The sequence below is a fragment of the Cibotium barometz genome, chromosome 40 (assembly GCF_041138505.1).
Source record: "Cibotium barometz isolate CiBa-2024 chromosome 40, ASM4113850v1, whole genome shotgun sequence".
In the NCBI taxonomy this organism is placed as follows: domain Eukaryota; kingdom Viridiplantae; phylum Streptophyta; class Polypodiopsida; order Cyatheales; family Cibotiaceae; genus Cibotium; species Cibotium barometz.
Genome location: NC_141085.1, coordinates 21,665,530 through 21,680,910, shown reverse-complemented (window position 1 = coordinate 21,680,910; position 15,381 = coordinate 21,665,530). Strand labels below are relative to the sequence as shown.

The 15,381-nt window shown below is 43.6% G+C and overlaps 1 protein-coding gene across 1 annotated transcript; it reads right to left on the bottom strand.

Annotated features, from left to right (window-relative positions):
- Window positions 1-9,057: 9,057 nt before the first annotated feature.
- On the bottom strand, window positions 9,058-14,883 carry LOC147615312 (protein PUTATIVE RECOMBINATION INITIATION DEFECT 1-like). Its single transcript, XM_086778984.1, has 8 exons — window positions 14,440-14,883; window positions 13,588-13,706; window positions 13,322-13,479; window positions 11,837-13,196; window positions 10,929-11,661; window positions 10,463-10,758; window positions 9,717-10,365; window positions 9,058-9,531 (listed from the first exon to the last, which is right to left on the bottom strand). Exons 1-8 carry the CDS (start codon window positions 14,881-14,883, stop codon window positions 9,232-9,234), a joined length of 4,059 nt encoding a protein of 1,352 aa, XP_086635110.1. The 3' UTR covers window positions 9,058-9,231.
- Between the last annotated feature and the right edge of the window lie 498 nt (window positions 14,884-15,381).

Below are 15,381 nucleotides of genomic sequence, written 5' to 3'. Positions count from 1 at the left end.
AAGGAGAAGATTCAATCTGTCAAGGAGTTCCTTGATAAATGACTGATATGCTCAAAGCTGCACGCGAGAGCATCCGTAGCGCACAGGATCGCGCTAATACATTTGCCGATAAAGGACGCAGACAAGTGACCTTTGCAGAAGGTGACTTTGTATTTTTAAAGGTTCCTGCGCAGTCAGCAACCATGCAAACGGGAAAGTGTGATAAACTTTCTCCTAGATATTGCGGTCCTTTCAAGGTCCTTAAGAAGATTGGAGAAGTAGCCTACAAACTTGAGTTACCGGAGAGTTCTCAAGTTCATCCTGTCTTCCATGATGTTAGTAAACTGAAGAAATCAGTTCACGGGTTAGAGAACGCAGTTTCTCCAGAGATTTTGGTGGAATTGATCACTCCACCAAAGATACCACATGAACCGGAAAGGATTCTTGGGTATCGAGACAGACAAACCCGACATAAAGTGTACCAGAAGGTACTTGTTAAATGGACAGATAGGGATGAGGAGGTAGCAACCTGTGAACGCCGTAGTGCAATTTCCAAAAGGTTTTCCCAGTTTGTTTTCGAGGACGAAAACTCTTCTTAAGGGGGGGGTAATGTCACGTAGGCTGTAACGCCTGTGACCGACGGCAAACCGGATGGCCATATCCGGGGTTCAGTGGGAGAGGACGCCCATGCGGAGTCATGGGCGGCCAGGCTAGTGTGGACGGCAGGCCACACACTATATAGCCTGGGGGATGAGGGGCAATCCTCATTCTTCCTCTATGGCTGGGTGGTGAGCCAGAGGCCGTCCCCTCTTGTGGTAATGCCCGTAGCGGCGTTACTGGTGTTACATTCCCGTAACGCCGCTACGGGCATTACCACAAGAGGGGACGGCCTCTGGCTCACCACCCAGCCATAGAGGAAGAATGAGGATTGCCCCTCATCCCCCAGGCTATATAGTGTGTGGCCTGCCGTCCACACTAGCCTGGCCGCCCATGACTCCGCATGGGCGTCCTCTCCCACTGAACCCCGGATATAGCCATCCGGTCTGCCGTCGGTCACAGGCGTTACAGCCTACGTGACAGGTAGGTTGTCAAGCGGGTTTTTCACTATTTGCAGGGCACTCAGTATTTTGGATTGTTTTATCCAAAGAGGGGTGAGTCACAGCTACATGATTTTAGTGATTCAGATTGGGCTGGATGTTATGACACACGAGTGTCCACTAGTGGGTTTTGCTTTTGCCTTGGTGATTCATGTATATCATGGCTTAGCAAGAAGCAGCCTACAGTGGCCACTTCTAGCTGTGAAGCTGAGTACAGGGTAGCTTTTATAGCTACAGTTGAGTGTGTGTGGCTCAGACGTCTTATGGTTGATTTGGGTGCTGGTGGTGCACAGTCGTCTAGCACTACCATTTTCACTAACAGTCAGGGCGCATTAGCAGTTGTTGCGAGGAACCCAGTGTTTCATGCTCGCACTAAGCACATTGAGGTGCATTACCACTGTGTTAGGGAAAGACTCTCTGCAGAGTAGAGATCGGCTTGATCTATGTGTCTACACATGACAACATGGCAGATTTATTCACGAAGGCTCTTTCTCATGAAAGTTTAAAGCTTTTCGTAAAGCTTTGGGCTTATTGCCTTTTCAAGATTGATAGGCCATACCCTGTACATGTTCACATCATCACTCCAGGGGGGGATTCGTAGCATTATATGGTAGTGATGTGTGTAAACACACTTAGGACCGCCAGAGCATTTTTTCCCTTACTAGAAGTGTCACGTAGGCTGTAACGCCTGTGACCGACAGCAGCAGCAGACCAAATGGCCATGTCCGGGGTTCAGTGGGAGAAGACGCCATGGGCGGCCAGGCTAGTGTGGACGGCAAGCCGCACACTATATAGCCTAGGGGATAAGGGGCAATCCTCATTCTTCCTCTATGGCTGGGTGGTGAGCCAGAGGCCGTCCCCTCCTGTGGTAGCGCCGCCCGTAGCGATGTTACAGGTATCTAACACTGGTATCAGAGCATCGATTCGATTGGGTCGTCAAGGTCTGTGCGCGTGACTGGAGCGGAGCCCACTCAATGGTTTTCAACCATTCAAATCTCATCCTTATCTCCACAATGGAGTGTGTGGAGGGGGCGGCCAAAATTAAAAGGAAGACATTTTTTTTTGAAGGGAAGAACTCTCTCTCTCTCTCTCTCTCTCTCTCTCTCTCTCTCTCTCTCTCTCTCTCTCTCTCTCTCTCTCTCTCTCTCTCTCTCTCTCGGTCTCACAGACACCAAAGCGAATTGCAGGTAAGCATTTCGTTTTTTTTCTGCGTTGAAGCTTGTCTGCGAAACAAAATTTGTGGTAGAGAGAGGAAGTCGCCTGGTTAGGCAACGTCTGTTTACTATTTGGGGGGGGCGAAGACCAGCCCCACGACCCGTTAACGGACGAGAGAATGCTGAAAAGCCAGCATTGAGATTCTGCGTGGGGGGGTGAAGACCGCCTGCTGGAGCATGGCGTTGTTTGAGGTGGGGCGAAGAGTACCCATGTGCGCCGTTTGAGGTGGGGTGAAGAGCACCCATAATCGCGTTTGAAGGGGGGCGACGACCTCATGTAGAAGATACGGTTCCAAGCTGAACTACGGTGTGCAGCGGGGCTTGCCTTGGAAACGCGAGGAGCAGTACCGGGTGGGAATGATGCCCACCACTCGGGTGTGCGGGGTAGTCATTACCCTGCAGGGCGACCGTACTGTCCCTACCACACCACTTATTTCCTCCATGGAGCTGTGTACAGCGGTCCGCAGAGACCAGATAGCAAAGGTATATGCTTGTTACCCTCTTTTGAATTCTGTTTCCGTAGATGAAACGATAAATGATGTTTGCGTAGACAAACAAGGAAAACAAGATAGCCTTGGACGAGACCCACTGTTTGAAAACCCTGTTTGGCATGCATGTGATTCGAACAAGAAAAAATCCAAGGTGAATGAGACATTAAAGAAAAAGTACGTAAATACTTTAATGAATTTATTAGAGGAATTTCAGGATGTTTTTCCTGATGATTTACCAGATGGTTTACCACCATCTAGAGAAGTAGACCATGGCATCGAAGTTATGCCAGGATCAAAACCTATAAGCAAACCTGCTTCTAGATTAAGCCACTCCGAGGCACACGAGGTGGAAAAACAATTGACGGAATATTTGAACAAAGGCTTTATTTGGCCTAGTTCAAGTCAGTGGGCATCACCTATTCTTCTGGTAAAGAAGAAAGACGGATCTATGCGGATGTGCATGGCTCTTAATCAGATAACGATTAAGAACAAGTATCCAATGCCATGCATGGATGAGTTGTTTGATCAACTCTATGGATCTAGATACTTCACAAAAATAGACCTGAGATCTGGGTATCATCAAGTTAGAATAAAAGCAGAAGATGTTGCGAAGACAGCATTTAGGACCCGTTTCGGGCATTTTGAGTTTTTGGTTATGCCATTTGGGCTAACCAATGCTCCAGCGACGTTTATGACGTTGATGGACAGTATTTTACGTCCATATCTGGGAACATTCGTAGTAGTTTTCCTAGATGATATTCTTGTGTACAATAAGACACAGAAAGAACACATAGAGCATTTGCATCTCGTGTTCGAGTTGTTGCGAGAGCACAAACTATTTGCAAAGAAGAGCAAATGTGAATTTTTTGAAACAGAAATTCACTACCTTGGCCATATTATATCCGCCGATGGTACGCGGATGGAGCCAGAAAAAGTAGAGGCTATTCTTAAATGGCCAACGCCGAAGAATCTCGAGGAATTGCAGATTTTTCTTGGCATGTCGAGGTTCTACCGACAGTATGTAAAGGACTACGCGAAGATCGCAGTCCCGTTGACTAACCAGTTTACGGTCAAAAACTAAAAACATTAGTTGGGGGGACGCCCAACAGAAAAGCTTTGAGATAAGCTCAAGGTGACCGTTAGCTGAGCACCTGTTTTGACTATTGTCGATCCAAATGAGCCGTTTGTTTTGGAAATAGACGCTAGTAAAATGAGGCCATTCGGGCTGTACTTATGCAAAGGGGACGCCCAATTGCATTTGAAAGTAAAAAGTTAGATCGTGCGCAGCGTAACTACTCGGCTTACGAGCGAGAGTTACTAGCGATAGTTCATGCACTGAAAAAGTGGAGACACTATTTATATGGTGCTACTTTTGAGGTCCGGACGGACCCTGAAAGTCTGAAATGGCTTTCAAGTCAAAATGAACTGAAGGGTAGAAAAGCTCAGTGGGCGGAGATTCTACAGGAGTTTAACCTTCAGATACGTTACCAGAAAGGTAAGTATAACATGGTGGGAGATGCACTTAGTCACATGCCACAGATTAATGAACTTAGTTTCACAGTCTTCAAGAATGATTTCTTGGAGTCACTACGTGGTTTATGTGAGCACGATCCATCTTTTACAGAGGTCTGGCGCGCTGTACGCGTACGCACTTCTTCATAGACGCGACCACCTCCCTCGTTGGCACATATTGCTAGTCCGGAGAGACTGGCCGAAGGTGCAACGGGAAGGGAAGCGAGAGTTAGTCCGGAGAGACTAGCCGTGTCTTCTAGGTATAGTTTGGAGCCGGAGAGCTCTGACGTAGACCCTTCATCACCTTTGACTGCCACGGCTTCAAAGGGGAGTGATAAACTTCGTCGGGGGGAGAAATATGCTAATTACTCCATTGACGACGGGTACTTACTCTACAAGGGTAGAGTATGTGTACCAACTATTGGTGACTTTCGGGCCCAAATTCTTAAAGAAAGTCATGATAGTCCAAGTGCGGGTCATCCTGGGATTCAGAAGACCTATGCACTAGTAAAAAGACAGTTTTATTGACCTAGTTTGTTTAAGGACGTCCAGACTTATGTGCTGAAATGCAGTAAGTGCCAGGTCAATAAACATGAACATCTTAAGATTGGAGGACTACTCCATCCGCTGGGGAGATTCCTCAAGGGAAATGGGAAAGCATTTCCATGGATTTCATTACCGGTTTACCCAAGACGAGTCAAGGGAATGACTCGGTGTGGGTGGTAGTGGACAGGTTAACTAAAATGGCAAAGTTTATTGCCACGAAAAAAACTATAAAAACGTTAGAGTTGGCAAAACTCTTTATTGAACATCTCTACAAGCTATATGGCCTGCTCGGATATAGTGTCGGATAGAGATAGAAAGTTCAACAGTCATTTTTGGAGTTGGATACTACTTTGAGTATGAGTACGGCAGATCATTCGGAGTCTGATGGTCAAACTGAAAGAGTTAACCAAATTCTAGAGGATATGTTGCGTTCTTATGTTAGTAAGAAGCAATCTAATTGGGAAGAGTACTTGCCCTTATTGGAGTTTTCCTATAACAGCTCCAAACACTCAGCGACGACGATTGGATTTACACCATTCATGTTAATGTATGGATTCCAGCCGAGATCTCCGATGGCTGTAGGCCTAGAAAAGGAGAAGATTCAATCTGTCAAGGATTTCCTTGAAGATATGAATGATATGCTCAGAGCCGCACGTGAGAGAATTCGTAGCGCTCAGGATCGCGCTAAGACTTATGCGGATAAAGGACGTAGAAAGGTGACCTTTGCAGAAGGTGACTTTGTATTCCTCAAGGTTCCTGCGCAGTCAGAAACCATGAAAACGAGAAAGTGTAATAAACTTTCTCCGAGATATTGTGGTCCTTTTTAAATCCTTAAGAAGATTGGGGACGTAGCATATAAACTTGAGTTACCGGAGAGTTCTCAAGTCCATCCTGTCTTCCATGTCAGTAAACTGAAGAAATCAGTTCACGGGTTAGAGAACGCAGTTTCTCCAAAGATTTTGGTGGACTTGATAGAGCCACCAAAGATACCACATGAACCTGAAAAGATTCTACAGTATCGTGATAGACAAACCGGACATAAAGTGTACCAGGAGGTACTTGTTAAATGGACAGATAGGGATGAGGAGGTAGCTACCTGGGAATGTCGTAGTGCAATTTCCAAAAGGTTTCCCCAATTTGTTTTCGAGGATGAAAACTCTTCTTACGGGGGGGGTAATGTCACGTAGGCTATAACGCCTCCGACGGCGGCGGCGGCAGACCGGATGGCCATGTCAGTGGGAGAGGACGCCCATGCGGAGTCATGGGCGGCCAGGCTAGTGTGGACGGCAGGCCACACACTATATAGCTTGGGGGATTAGGGGCAATCCTCATTCTTCCTCTATGGCTGGGTGGTGAGCCAGAGGTCGTCCTCTCCTATGGTAGCGCCCGTAGCGGCGTTACAGGTATCTAACAAGGAGGTTTTTTTCCCCCATGCATATGTACACCCTCTTATCTACTCATTTTAGGGGGTATACTTATCTTTTGTATCTGGCACACATTTGTTCATTCTATTCTAGTGAGTTTGTGTGCTCTAAAGCTTCTCTATCTTGTGTGTGTGCATTGTTGCTCTGGTACTTTGACCAGGAAGAGATTTTCCAAGCCGATAATGGATATCATCTTCAACCATATCATGGGCTGATGCCACCCTATCCTTTTCATCACATGAGGATGCTCCACCAGTAGTCAATGTCACATTCACGTGGAGGTTTTTGATTGGACTGTTTTCAAGAGAATTTTTCAAGGCATGCAAATAATGGCAAAAGGGAGAAGTGAAAATTAATGATGTAAGGGTGGCATTTTTGATTTTTGGTTGATAAGATTCCAAGGCATGCAAGCAAGTCCAACTGCTATTCTTATTATAAGTGTAGTATTGTTGTTTTTATGTTGGCATGTAAGCCTACTATGCATCTTCATTGCTCTTGTTAGCCTTCTTTGCACTCTTTTCTTCTTATATTTTTCTTCTCTACGTGTGTTAGCCATGGTGCTACTCAATCTTTCTTGTTGCTATCAATCACAGAAGCTACAATGCGATAGTGGATTCACCTAGTAGACCTAGTCAAGATTGCAAGGATTCCATGGTGAGAGACCCCCCTGTTCATCCCTCTATGTGTTAGCCATGGTGCTATTCGATATTTTCTCTCCCCACTACCAATCATAGAAGTTGTAGTGCAGCAGTGCTAGGCCTAGTTAAGATTGCAAGGATTCCATGCAGAGAGACCCTTGTTCATCCCTCTGCAGAAGAGAGAGTGGTACAAGTTGGCTAAGGGGATACAGTCCAGGCAGCAAGGAGAGAGATATATCATGAAGAAGGAAGGTGGTTAGCCAACAAATGTGCACAACGTGCCCCTTTTGTGAGGGCTGCTGGCACCCTAAAGGCACACATCCATAAAGTATGAAAAAATTTTAGTGACGTCATTGAACACACATGTACGTGATCTACCTCCTACTTTTGAGGTATGTAATCTACCTCGTACTTTTAAGGATTTCAACGCAATGCTACTGGAGGAGGAGATGTGTATTAAAGCCATATATGGTAGTGAGGAAAAGGGCTCTAGGTAACCCCAATGCTTCTGAGAAAAGGAAGAAATCAAAGTGTTTCTACATTACGACAACATGCCTAGTTATGTGATTGAATCATGTAGACTAAAGGAAGTAGATGAGAAGAAAGACACTTTAAAGCCTTTGAAGAAGTCAGTAAATAGTGTTAAAACAAAATTGGAGTTGTTTAATCGAAGAAATATATGGAAAGGCAAAACGTTTCTCAGCACTCAATGGTTCATGGATCATTGACAATGAAACATCACAATATATAACCAATTAAAAGAGCTGATGTAGCCCCCTCAAGCCCAAGGGGGAAGGGGAGGGAGAGTTCATATTAGTAGTGATTGGGAATGATACCAAATACCCAACCATGGGAACAGGTACCATTTCTTTTATTTTTAGCAATGGTTTTACTAAGAAGTTGTCCAATGTCCTTTTTGTGCCAAACATCAAGCTACTGGTAGCTTACGATTGTAGTAGTAGCTAACCTTGCGACTTGAAGGTTCTCTTCAATAAGGCTGGTGCAATCAACACACACATGCTAGTAGAAATGTTATAAGAAGAGAAATCTAATGTAATAACTTGTATGAGTTATCGAGTGAGTTATAGACTTCCTAAGTCGATGTCCGGACTAGTAAGCTATGGCATAAAAGATTTGGACACTTGAATTTTGTAGTCTTAAAAGAGATGTGAAAAAGGACTAGGATTATGGCAATATTTTTTGAGATGTCAAATGTATGTGCTTGTATGATGGGAAAGTAGCATTGGCATGTATTTCAACAAGAATGTAAGAATCATGTAAAGGCTCCTCTAGAGCTTGTCCATGTAGATCTTTTTGGTAAAATGTCAACCACTACATTGGATGGTTCTTCCTACTTTTTGCTACATTTGTTATTGACTTTAGTAGAAAGATGTGGGTGTTTTTTTGGGATAAGGTTAAAGCTTTTAGAAAATTCAAAATATAACATAGTTTGACAGAGAATGAGACAAGATAGAGGCTAAAGAAGTTATGAACAAATCAAAGAGGAGAATTCATATCTAGTAAATTCAATGCCTACTTTGTAAAAAAACATGAAATCAGAGATTTGGTAGTTGCTCATTCTCCGTATAACAAAATGGTATTGCAAAGCACAAGAATCACACAATTGTGAAAGACGGCACAATGCTAAATTCTTTTTAGATAGAGGCAAATAACATTGTTTGCAATGCATATCCTTAACAAGAGTTAAATAAAGCTAGTGAAAGAGACATGAAAACTCAAGAAGCTAATTCTTGTAAGAAATCTTCAGTTGTATGTGACTATTTTTAATATCTTCTAGACTCATCTAGAACCAAGTGGAATTCTAGGACTATGAAGTGTATCTTCTTGGTGTATAATATAAACTTGAAGGATTATTGACAACTATACAATGACTCGAAAGTAAAGAAGATAATTTCTGACCATGATATGGTGTTCATGGAATAACCTCATTAAGTGGAGGATAAGTCCTCGTTCACATTATCTTTCAATGAGGAAGTAGCCCAACAGACATAGCCAACAGTGAGAATACTAACACCTAGATTCATCAAATAATGAAGAAGAGAAGCATACAACACCATAGAAAGGACCATATCCTAAATGGGTGAAGCAACTCTTGGATTGGAGAGCTCCACCAACAATCGTAGAAGAGCTAATACGTAGATCTAAGAGCAAGAGAATATATGCATCGAGATCCAAGTGGAATTCCAAGAGCAAGAAGTGTACTTCTTAGGGGATAGTATGGAGTCTAAGAGTTATTATTCAGCACTTGAAAACTAGAATGTGCAATATGGTACTTGGGCTACCTCCACCATGGACTGAAATAATTTCGATCACTTCAAAAAATCACGGTTGTCCATGTCTTTGGTGGCTGAGTTGGTTTCCTGTAGGAACTCATCAATTAGAGTCACCAATGCAGAGGAACGATGAGGGTCAGTGGCACAATGTCGTGCCCCTGTCAAAGGGTCCAGGTAGTAACTGACAGCAAGGTTAACAACGTGATTGTAGCTCCGTAAGCACTCTGCATCAGAATCCTGTCTACAATTAGAGGAACAAGCACTGTGCCGTTGGTCATGGTGAAGACTCGAATCATCGAAGTTGCAGTTGTCTCCGTACAAAGTTTTCCGTGACATCTGCTACAGCATACAGTGTCAATCCATAACCTTATGCAAAAGGGGCTACAAGAAATGCAATGTCAGGTCTTTACAGTTTACGGGAAGCTCTTACCAGCAACAAGGTAATGGATGCAATGTTAGGGTTTAGAGGAAGCTTTTACCAACAAATCAACCAATGCAAATGGTTTAGGGGAAGCGGTTACCTGTAAAATTTTGTGAAGTGCTTCCATGTGCTTGCCTTCCAGGCATCCTCTACTTTGCAGCTCCTTCAGAAGCACAACGGTTGCTGCTGTTAGTCTTTTGGGTGTAAGGCTGGAAATGATAGTTGAGATACAGAGGGGACTCAGAACAGTGTGTGCCCATTTCGGAGTGGAAGACGTTTTCAGAAGCCCAATGGCTACATAAATGGTCCCCGGAACTGGCTCGCTTATCCAACCTGGTGTTGAAAGAGCTAATACAAACTCCTCAACGAGAAAACGATGCCAAGAGCTTCCCTGAACTACCTCTTTCTCATGATCACTGAGATTTGAATTAGTTAACAAGGAATAGAGACAGAATGAGCAATTCCTCCGCACAATTACACTGCTGTCAAACATGGACCCTTGCAGCACCATCACAATCGACTGTAAGACTCGTGAGCCTTTGTGTACATCAGCAGTTTCAGTATCAGCATGGTTTAAGCGAGTGTGTGTAAGCCCATAGAATGCCTCTACCAGACAAGAAGATGACAAAACCTTTAAAAATTGAGGCCCAAAATAGAGCATTCGGCACAAATGCTCAACTTGCTCATAGCTTTTGTGAAGAACCAAAGTACACAGAGAGCTGGGACTCATCGTTTGATGTGTTGGTGTGCTGCATCCAAATAGGAAACCAACAACTTAACCTCACGCATCCCCATATTTCCCAGCAGCCACATCAAGTTTGGAAACAATGACTTTTTCTCACTCACCATTTCAAGCAGAGCAGGTGAAAAGCCAATGTGCAACCCAACAATTTACCATCACTGCTTTCCGGATCTAACTTGGAAATCTTGGAGCCTTGAGCCCCAGCCTTAGCCAGAAATAAGCTTACAGCATTCTGAAGTTGCTGGTTAGAGAGAATAGCCCTAGAAGCTTGCGTAAGAAAGCCCATATTTTCTACAGATTTGTGCAGAATCAAACTCATAAGGCTCAGGAGGACCAACACCTCTTCCTCAGGAGCCAAACCAGCAGAGCCATTCAGTTTATCCGCCAGAGTAAATACAAACTACATTTCAACCAGGCAAGTGACAATCCATTAGAGAAGCATTTCATATTTTCTGAACAAAATTCATAGCTTAACAGTTCCTTTCAAGGCTATAGAGTATGAAATGATGAGAAAATTGGCAATCGATTCAAGACAAAGTTGAATAGGCATGTGTTGTTGCGCCATACAACCTGATTGATGAGAAGATGCCAAGATTCCTCATCTAAAGCTCCATCACAACTTAGAGCACATAGAAGCTGATACAGAAGCTCAATCAAAAAGCCAAAAACCCCGGGCAATTTCGAGCTGTAAATCGCAAGCCAGCTCCTCAGGTTCGAAACAATCCCACACATACAGAGCTTATTTGCAGCCAAAGCGGAAAGCTTCACAAATCTAATGTAACAATCAACAACTATCTTGATGTCCTCCTCAGCTTGCCTTGCAAGAACTTCATCAAGTAAGTGATTAAAAAGCAAACCACAGGAATTGTCTTCCTCTAAGGAAACCAAGAAAAATCTCAGATCTTCAGACGCCCCAACCTCATTATTGGCAACCCTTGTCAAAGTCGCACTATTGTGGCATCTTTCTTGTTCTCTCTGTGCAAAGGTTTTGAACCATTTTAACATGCCTGCCATCATGTAATTCCCCAGGTTCTCTTTCTGTAGCAGCCATGTAAAAACATTCTTAGGCATTTTTGATGATAGTATGTCAGACTGACAATGCTCGATGAGTGACACAAGAAGATTTTCTGATTCGAGGCTACATGGAACACTGCATGAAGTAATGGCCTCCGTCGTGAAAACATAAATATAGAGCAATTGTTTGATAATGGAAGACGAGTGTGATTCTTGGCATAATGCTGAGGAGTTCATTAGAAGATACTGCTCCAAGCAGGCCAGAATATGAACTTCCTCTGCAAACCTACATCACAGGTAAGAGGCACTTGTGATTTGCTGCCACATAACCCAGTTAATATAACAAGTGGAGTCGACATCGTTGATTCAACATGAAAGAAGGACAATGTGTATGAGATAAGTGCAAAGATATTGCTGTTTGCATTCCTCACTGAAAATAATTAGAATCACGATGACAAGCTCACCTGTCACCATAGAGCTGGCTAATGTAAAGAATAGTTATGATGGCAAACTGAGTGAGCTTAAGCGGAGAGTCATGTATGCTGCCTAGTGCCAACAAAATAAGTAAATCTTTAGGGTCACTAGGTAGCTGAATGAATTGTGCTTTTACATCTTCATCCAGAACATCTCTTTCCAGTCTGCATATCAAATTGCCAAGGAGCATCATCAAAACCTCTTTCATGTTCTGTGCAGGAAATCGAGCCATCAACTCATAAGATAGACTAAACCAGGAGGCTGTGGCAAGACTTTCGGCAAGCCTAGTAGCTCCAAGCAAATCTGGTTTGTCTACCATGAGAAGAAAAACTCCCAAGGCAGCATGAAAGGTATCTTCGTCTTCCAAAAACTCAAAATTCTTTATAAGCATGGGAAGCAAACTAGTTTCACAAACTTCAATCAGGACATCTGCCAGAGTGGAATCAGCCAGCTCATGGGCCTTTAAGCTGAAAGTGAAAGCTTCTCTTAATAAAAGAATTGCGTGCTTGAGATTCTGGTATTCCAAGTCTGCAGGGCCAGCTGCAGATACAGTGATAAATGTGCTTGAGATCGCAGTCTCTATGAACATATCCACATCCTGTATGCCTGAGGTGCAGGGCAGCTTTAACAGTGCTGCTAATGCTGAGCATGTCAAGTTAAACACCTCATGGAGGAGACCAAAGTTGTCACCAGCATACTGTTTTAGGATGATCGTTAGCGTTTGGAGTAGATGCTCTGCTCGCATAGTGGATATTGCCCCTGGACAACCAGTCAGACCGACACCAATGAGGAGAAGAATGTCAGGCTGCACCGCACAGAGAGCTGTTTCCACTGAGTGGTCCAGAACCCGATTGACTGTTTCCAGTCCAATGGCAAACCGTTGTGTAAATGCATCCCTTGCCCCTGAAAGCATACTAAGTGCACGGATGCTCCATGCCACAATGCTTTCCATGTTTTCTGTTATCAACAAAAAAATCTCCATTAAAAAGATGAGGAGAGGATTAAAATCAAACATAAAGAGGCATGACATGACAGTGGCTCTCAAACAAGGAATCTGCTGCATTGGCTCACCGCAGATCCTTAAAATCTCAAAGATGTAATCCATTACGCCTTCTTCAATGAGAATTTGAAGGTCACTAGCAAGTGCAACTCCTGGTGGACACATGTGACATAGTAACTGTAATGCAGCCACCTGGACCTGAGAGTCTGATGAAATCAAAGAACCCTTGATTGCATCTGCAAAAGCTCTTGCGAAACCATTCTCCTCTTCTGGCACAGCTTCAGTATCGAGTGAAATCTGTTGAAAGCGAATGTTTACAGCTGATTGTTGAGCTAGCGTACTCAGTAGTGCTGGAAAGCATAGATCATATTTGGAACAAGATGAAATCAAGTCAGAGCCTTATGTTTTTCCTTTTGTTTTGATGTAATGCAAAATACCATTTACATATAGACATCAAAAATCAAGGACTACACACCAATGCAGTTTGTTCTTAATTCATCACTCTCTGATTTGACAAGGGCATTGAGGGCTGAATCAATCATGTCTGGAAGAAATGGTAGGACTTCACTGATACCATCTTCAAAGGATGATAATTTGTAAAGGAGAAACAAGATCTCTCCTCTCAGTTGATCCCTGCCATACCATCCACATAACAGATGATATATCAACAGTTGAGTAGCCTAAGAATAGGCATTGCTGTAGACACTTACAGCCAATAATTTGGTTTGGAAGGCAGAGTACCCTGGTAACTTGAGGCCTGCAATTAGGTTGATCAGAAAGCCGTGATGATTCCTTATAGCATCTGGCATAACATTGCTATATTTGCAGTAATTGTCCAGCAGAAGTCCCAAAACATGCAGCTGCCACGGTTAAATTGGAAACATTGGCTATACATCAACTTGTTTGACCTGCTAGTTGGAGGATCGATGCTTTGATGTGATGCAGACTCTGAGGGAGAGTAAATGCTTTCATGCAATGCTGATTTTGCAGTGCAAGAACCTTGAACAAACTCCTTATGTTGGCAATGGACATGCAACTGAACTTTCAAAATGCTTATGCCATGATTTAAGGGTTAATCTTCTTAAAAAATGCAGGGATTGATGTAGAGGTAGGATAAACTGTGTACTCTTGATGGAGAAACCTTGAACAATCTCTTTTGTAGATGAAGATTGACCTTCAACAAACATTTTATTCTGTGACTTTCTTAGCACGCAGGGTTCAATGTAGACATGTGCGGTTTTCATAGAGCAAAATTCCTGAACAAGTTCATCCGTGGAGGATTTTCTTGGCTCGATGCATAAGCTTTCAAAGGAACTGCTGAATCTGCTGATTTGATGCAGACGGGAGTTTTTGTGCTTCAAAATGCTGTGGTTTTCTTTTAATTAGAACATTAAGAAGCTCTTCCTGTGATGCAGCTATGCTTTTGACTAGCCAAATCTGCAGATTTGATGGAGAGGGAGGACCTATCCTTAATTTCATATGATTAAAGGTTGAACAAGCTTCTTAAGTTAGGTGCATCTCAGACATACAGGTTACTTGGACATGCTTATTATGAGGGTTGAGGATAAGCTCAGTGATGTTCAGAGGGATTACAGTGTAGCTTTGCCCCGTGGTGCAGGTTAAACCAGAAGACGATCCGAGCTGCAAGACGATGTGGAGGATGAAATCATGCAGGACGGGTACCGGATCCAGAGCCGCTGCCGCGTTGAGCCTGCAGAGATCGAGGGTGAGGTCCAGGAGGGCCTTGGCCAAATCGCTGCTGCTGTCGTCCCGGCAGGCGGCGAGGGCTTCCGACAGTGGGGCCACGACGAAATGGCGGTGGTGATGTAGGAACGCTGCAGAGAAGAGGGGATCGTGGAGCGCCTGCTGTAGTTCCGACACTGCGTAGAGCTTGTACGTCAGGAACGCTGACGAATCGGCCAGAAGCTTGATGAAACACATGAGGCAGATGCGGCCACCGGCCTCTGTCGGAAGCTGGAGAGATGGCCGGTGGCCCTGGATGCAGCCGCATACTGGCCCCGCTTCTCCATCAGCCATGGTCAATCGGTTGCGGGTGATGAGCTCTGATGAATCTCTGTGTTCAATGACGGCATTAACGGAAAGGAGTGGCCGTTTCCGTTGATCTCACTACGAGCTTGACAGAAAAACTTCACCGGGAGGTTGCTCTCTTCCTCCCGGCATGCACCCCGCGTTTTCAAATTACAGAAATGCAAACTTGGCGGGAAAGGACTCACAGCATGGTTTTGCATTTTGACAAATTTTATATATGAACTCCTGAATATCGAAAAGTTAACATACAAGATGATTAAAAAAATATCATGAGTTTTTTTTCGAAGACAATTGTATTTGGAATTTTCTTTAATAAATGAATTTTTGGAGAGTATATTTTCAAAATTTTCAATTCTAGAAGAAGGTTTTTTTTTGGGCTCTAGGAAGGCAATATCTCTAGGAAGGCAATATCCAGTTTTATGTGATTTATTATTGATTTTCAAGGGTACAAAGACTTAGCAAAGATAAAATTAATTAGGTAAACTA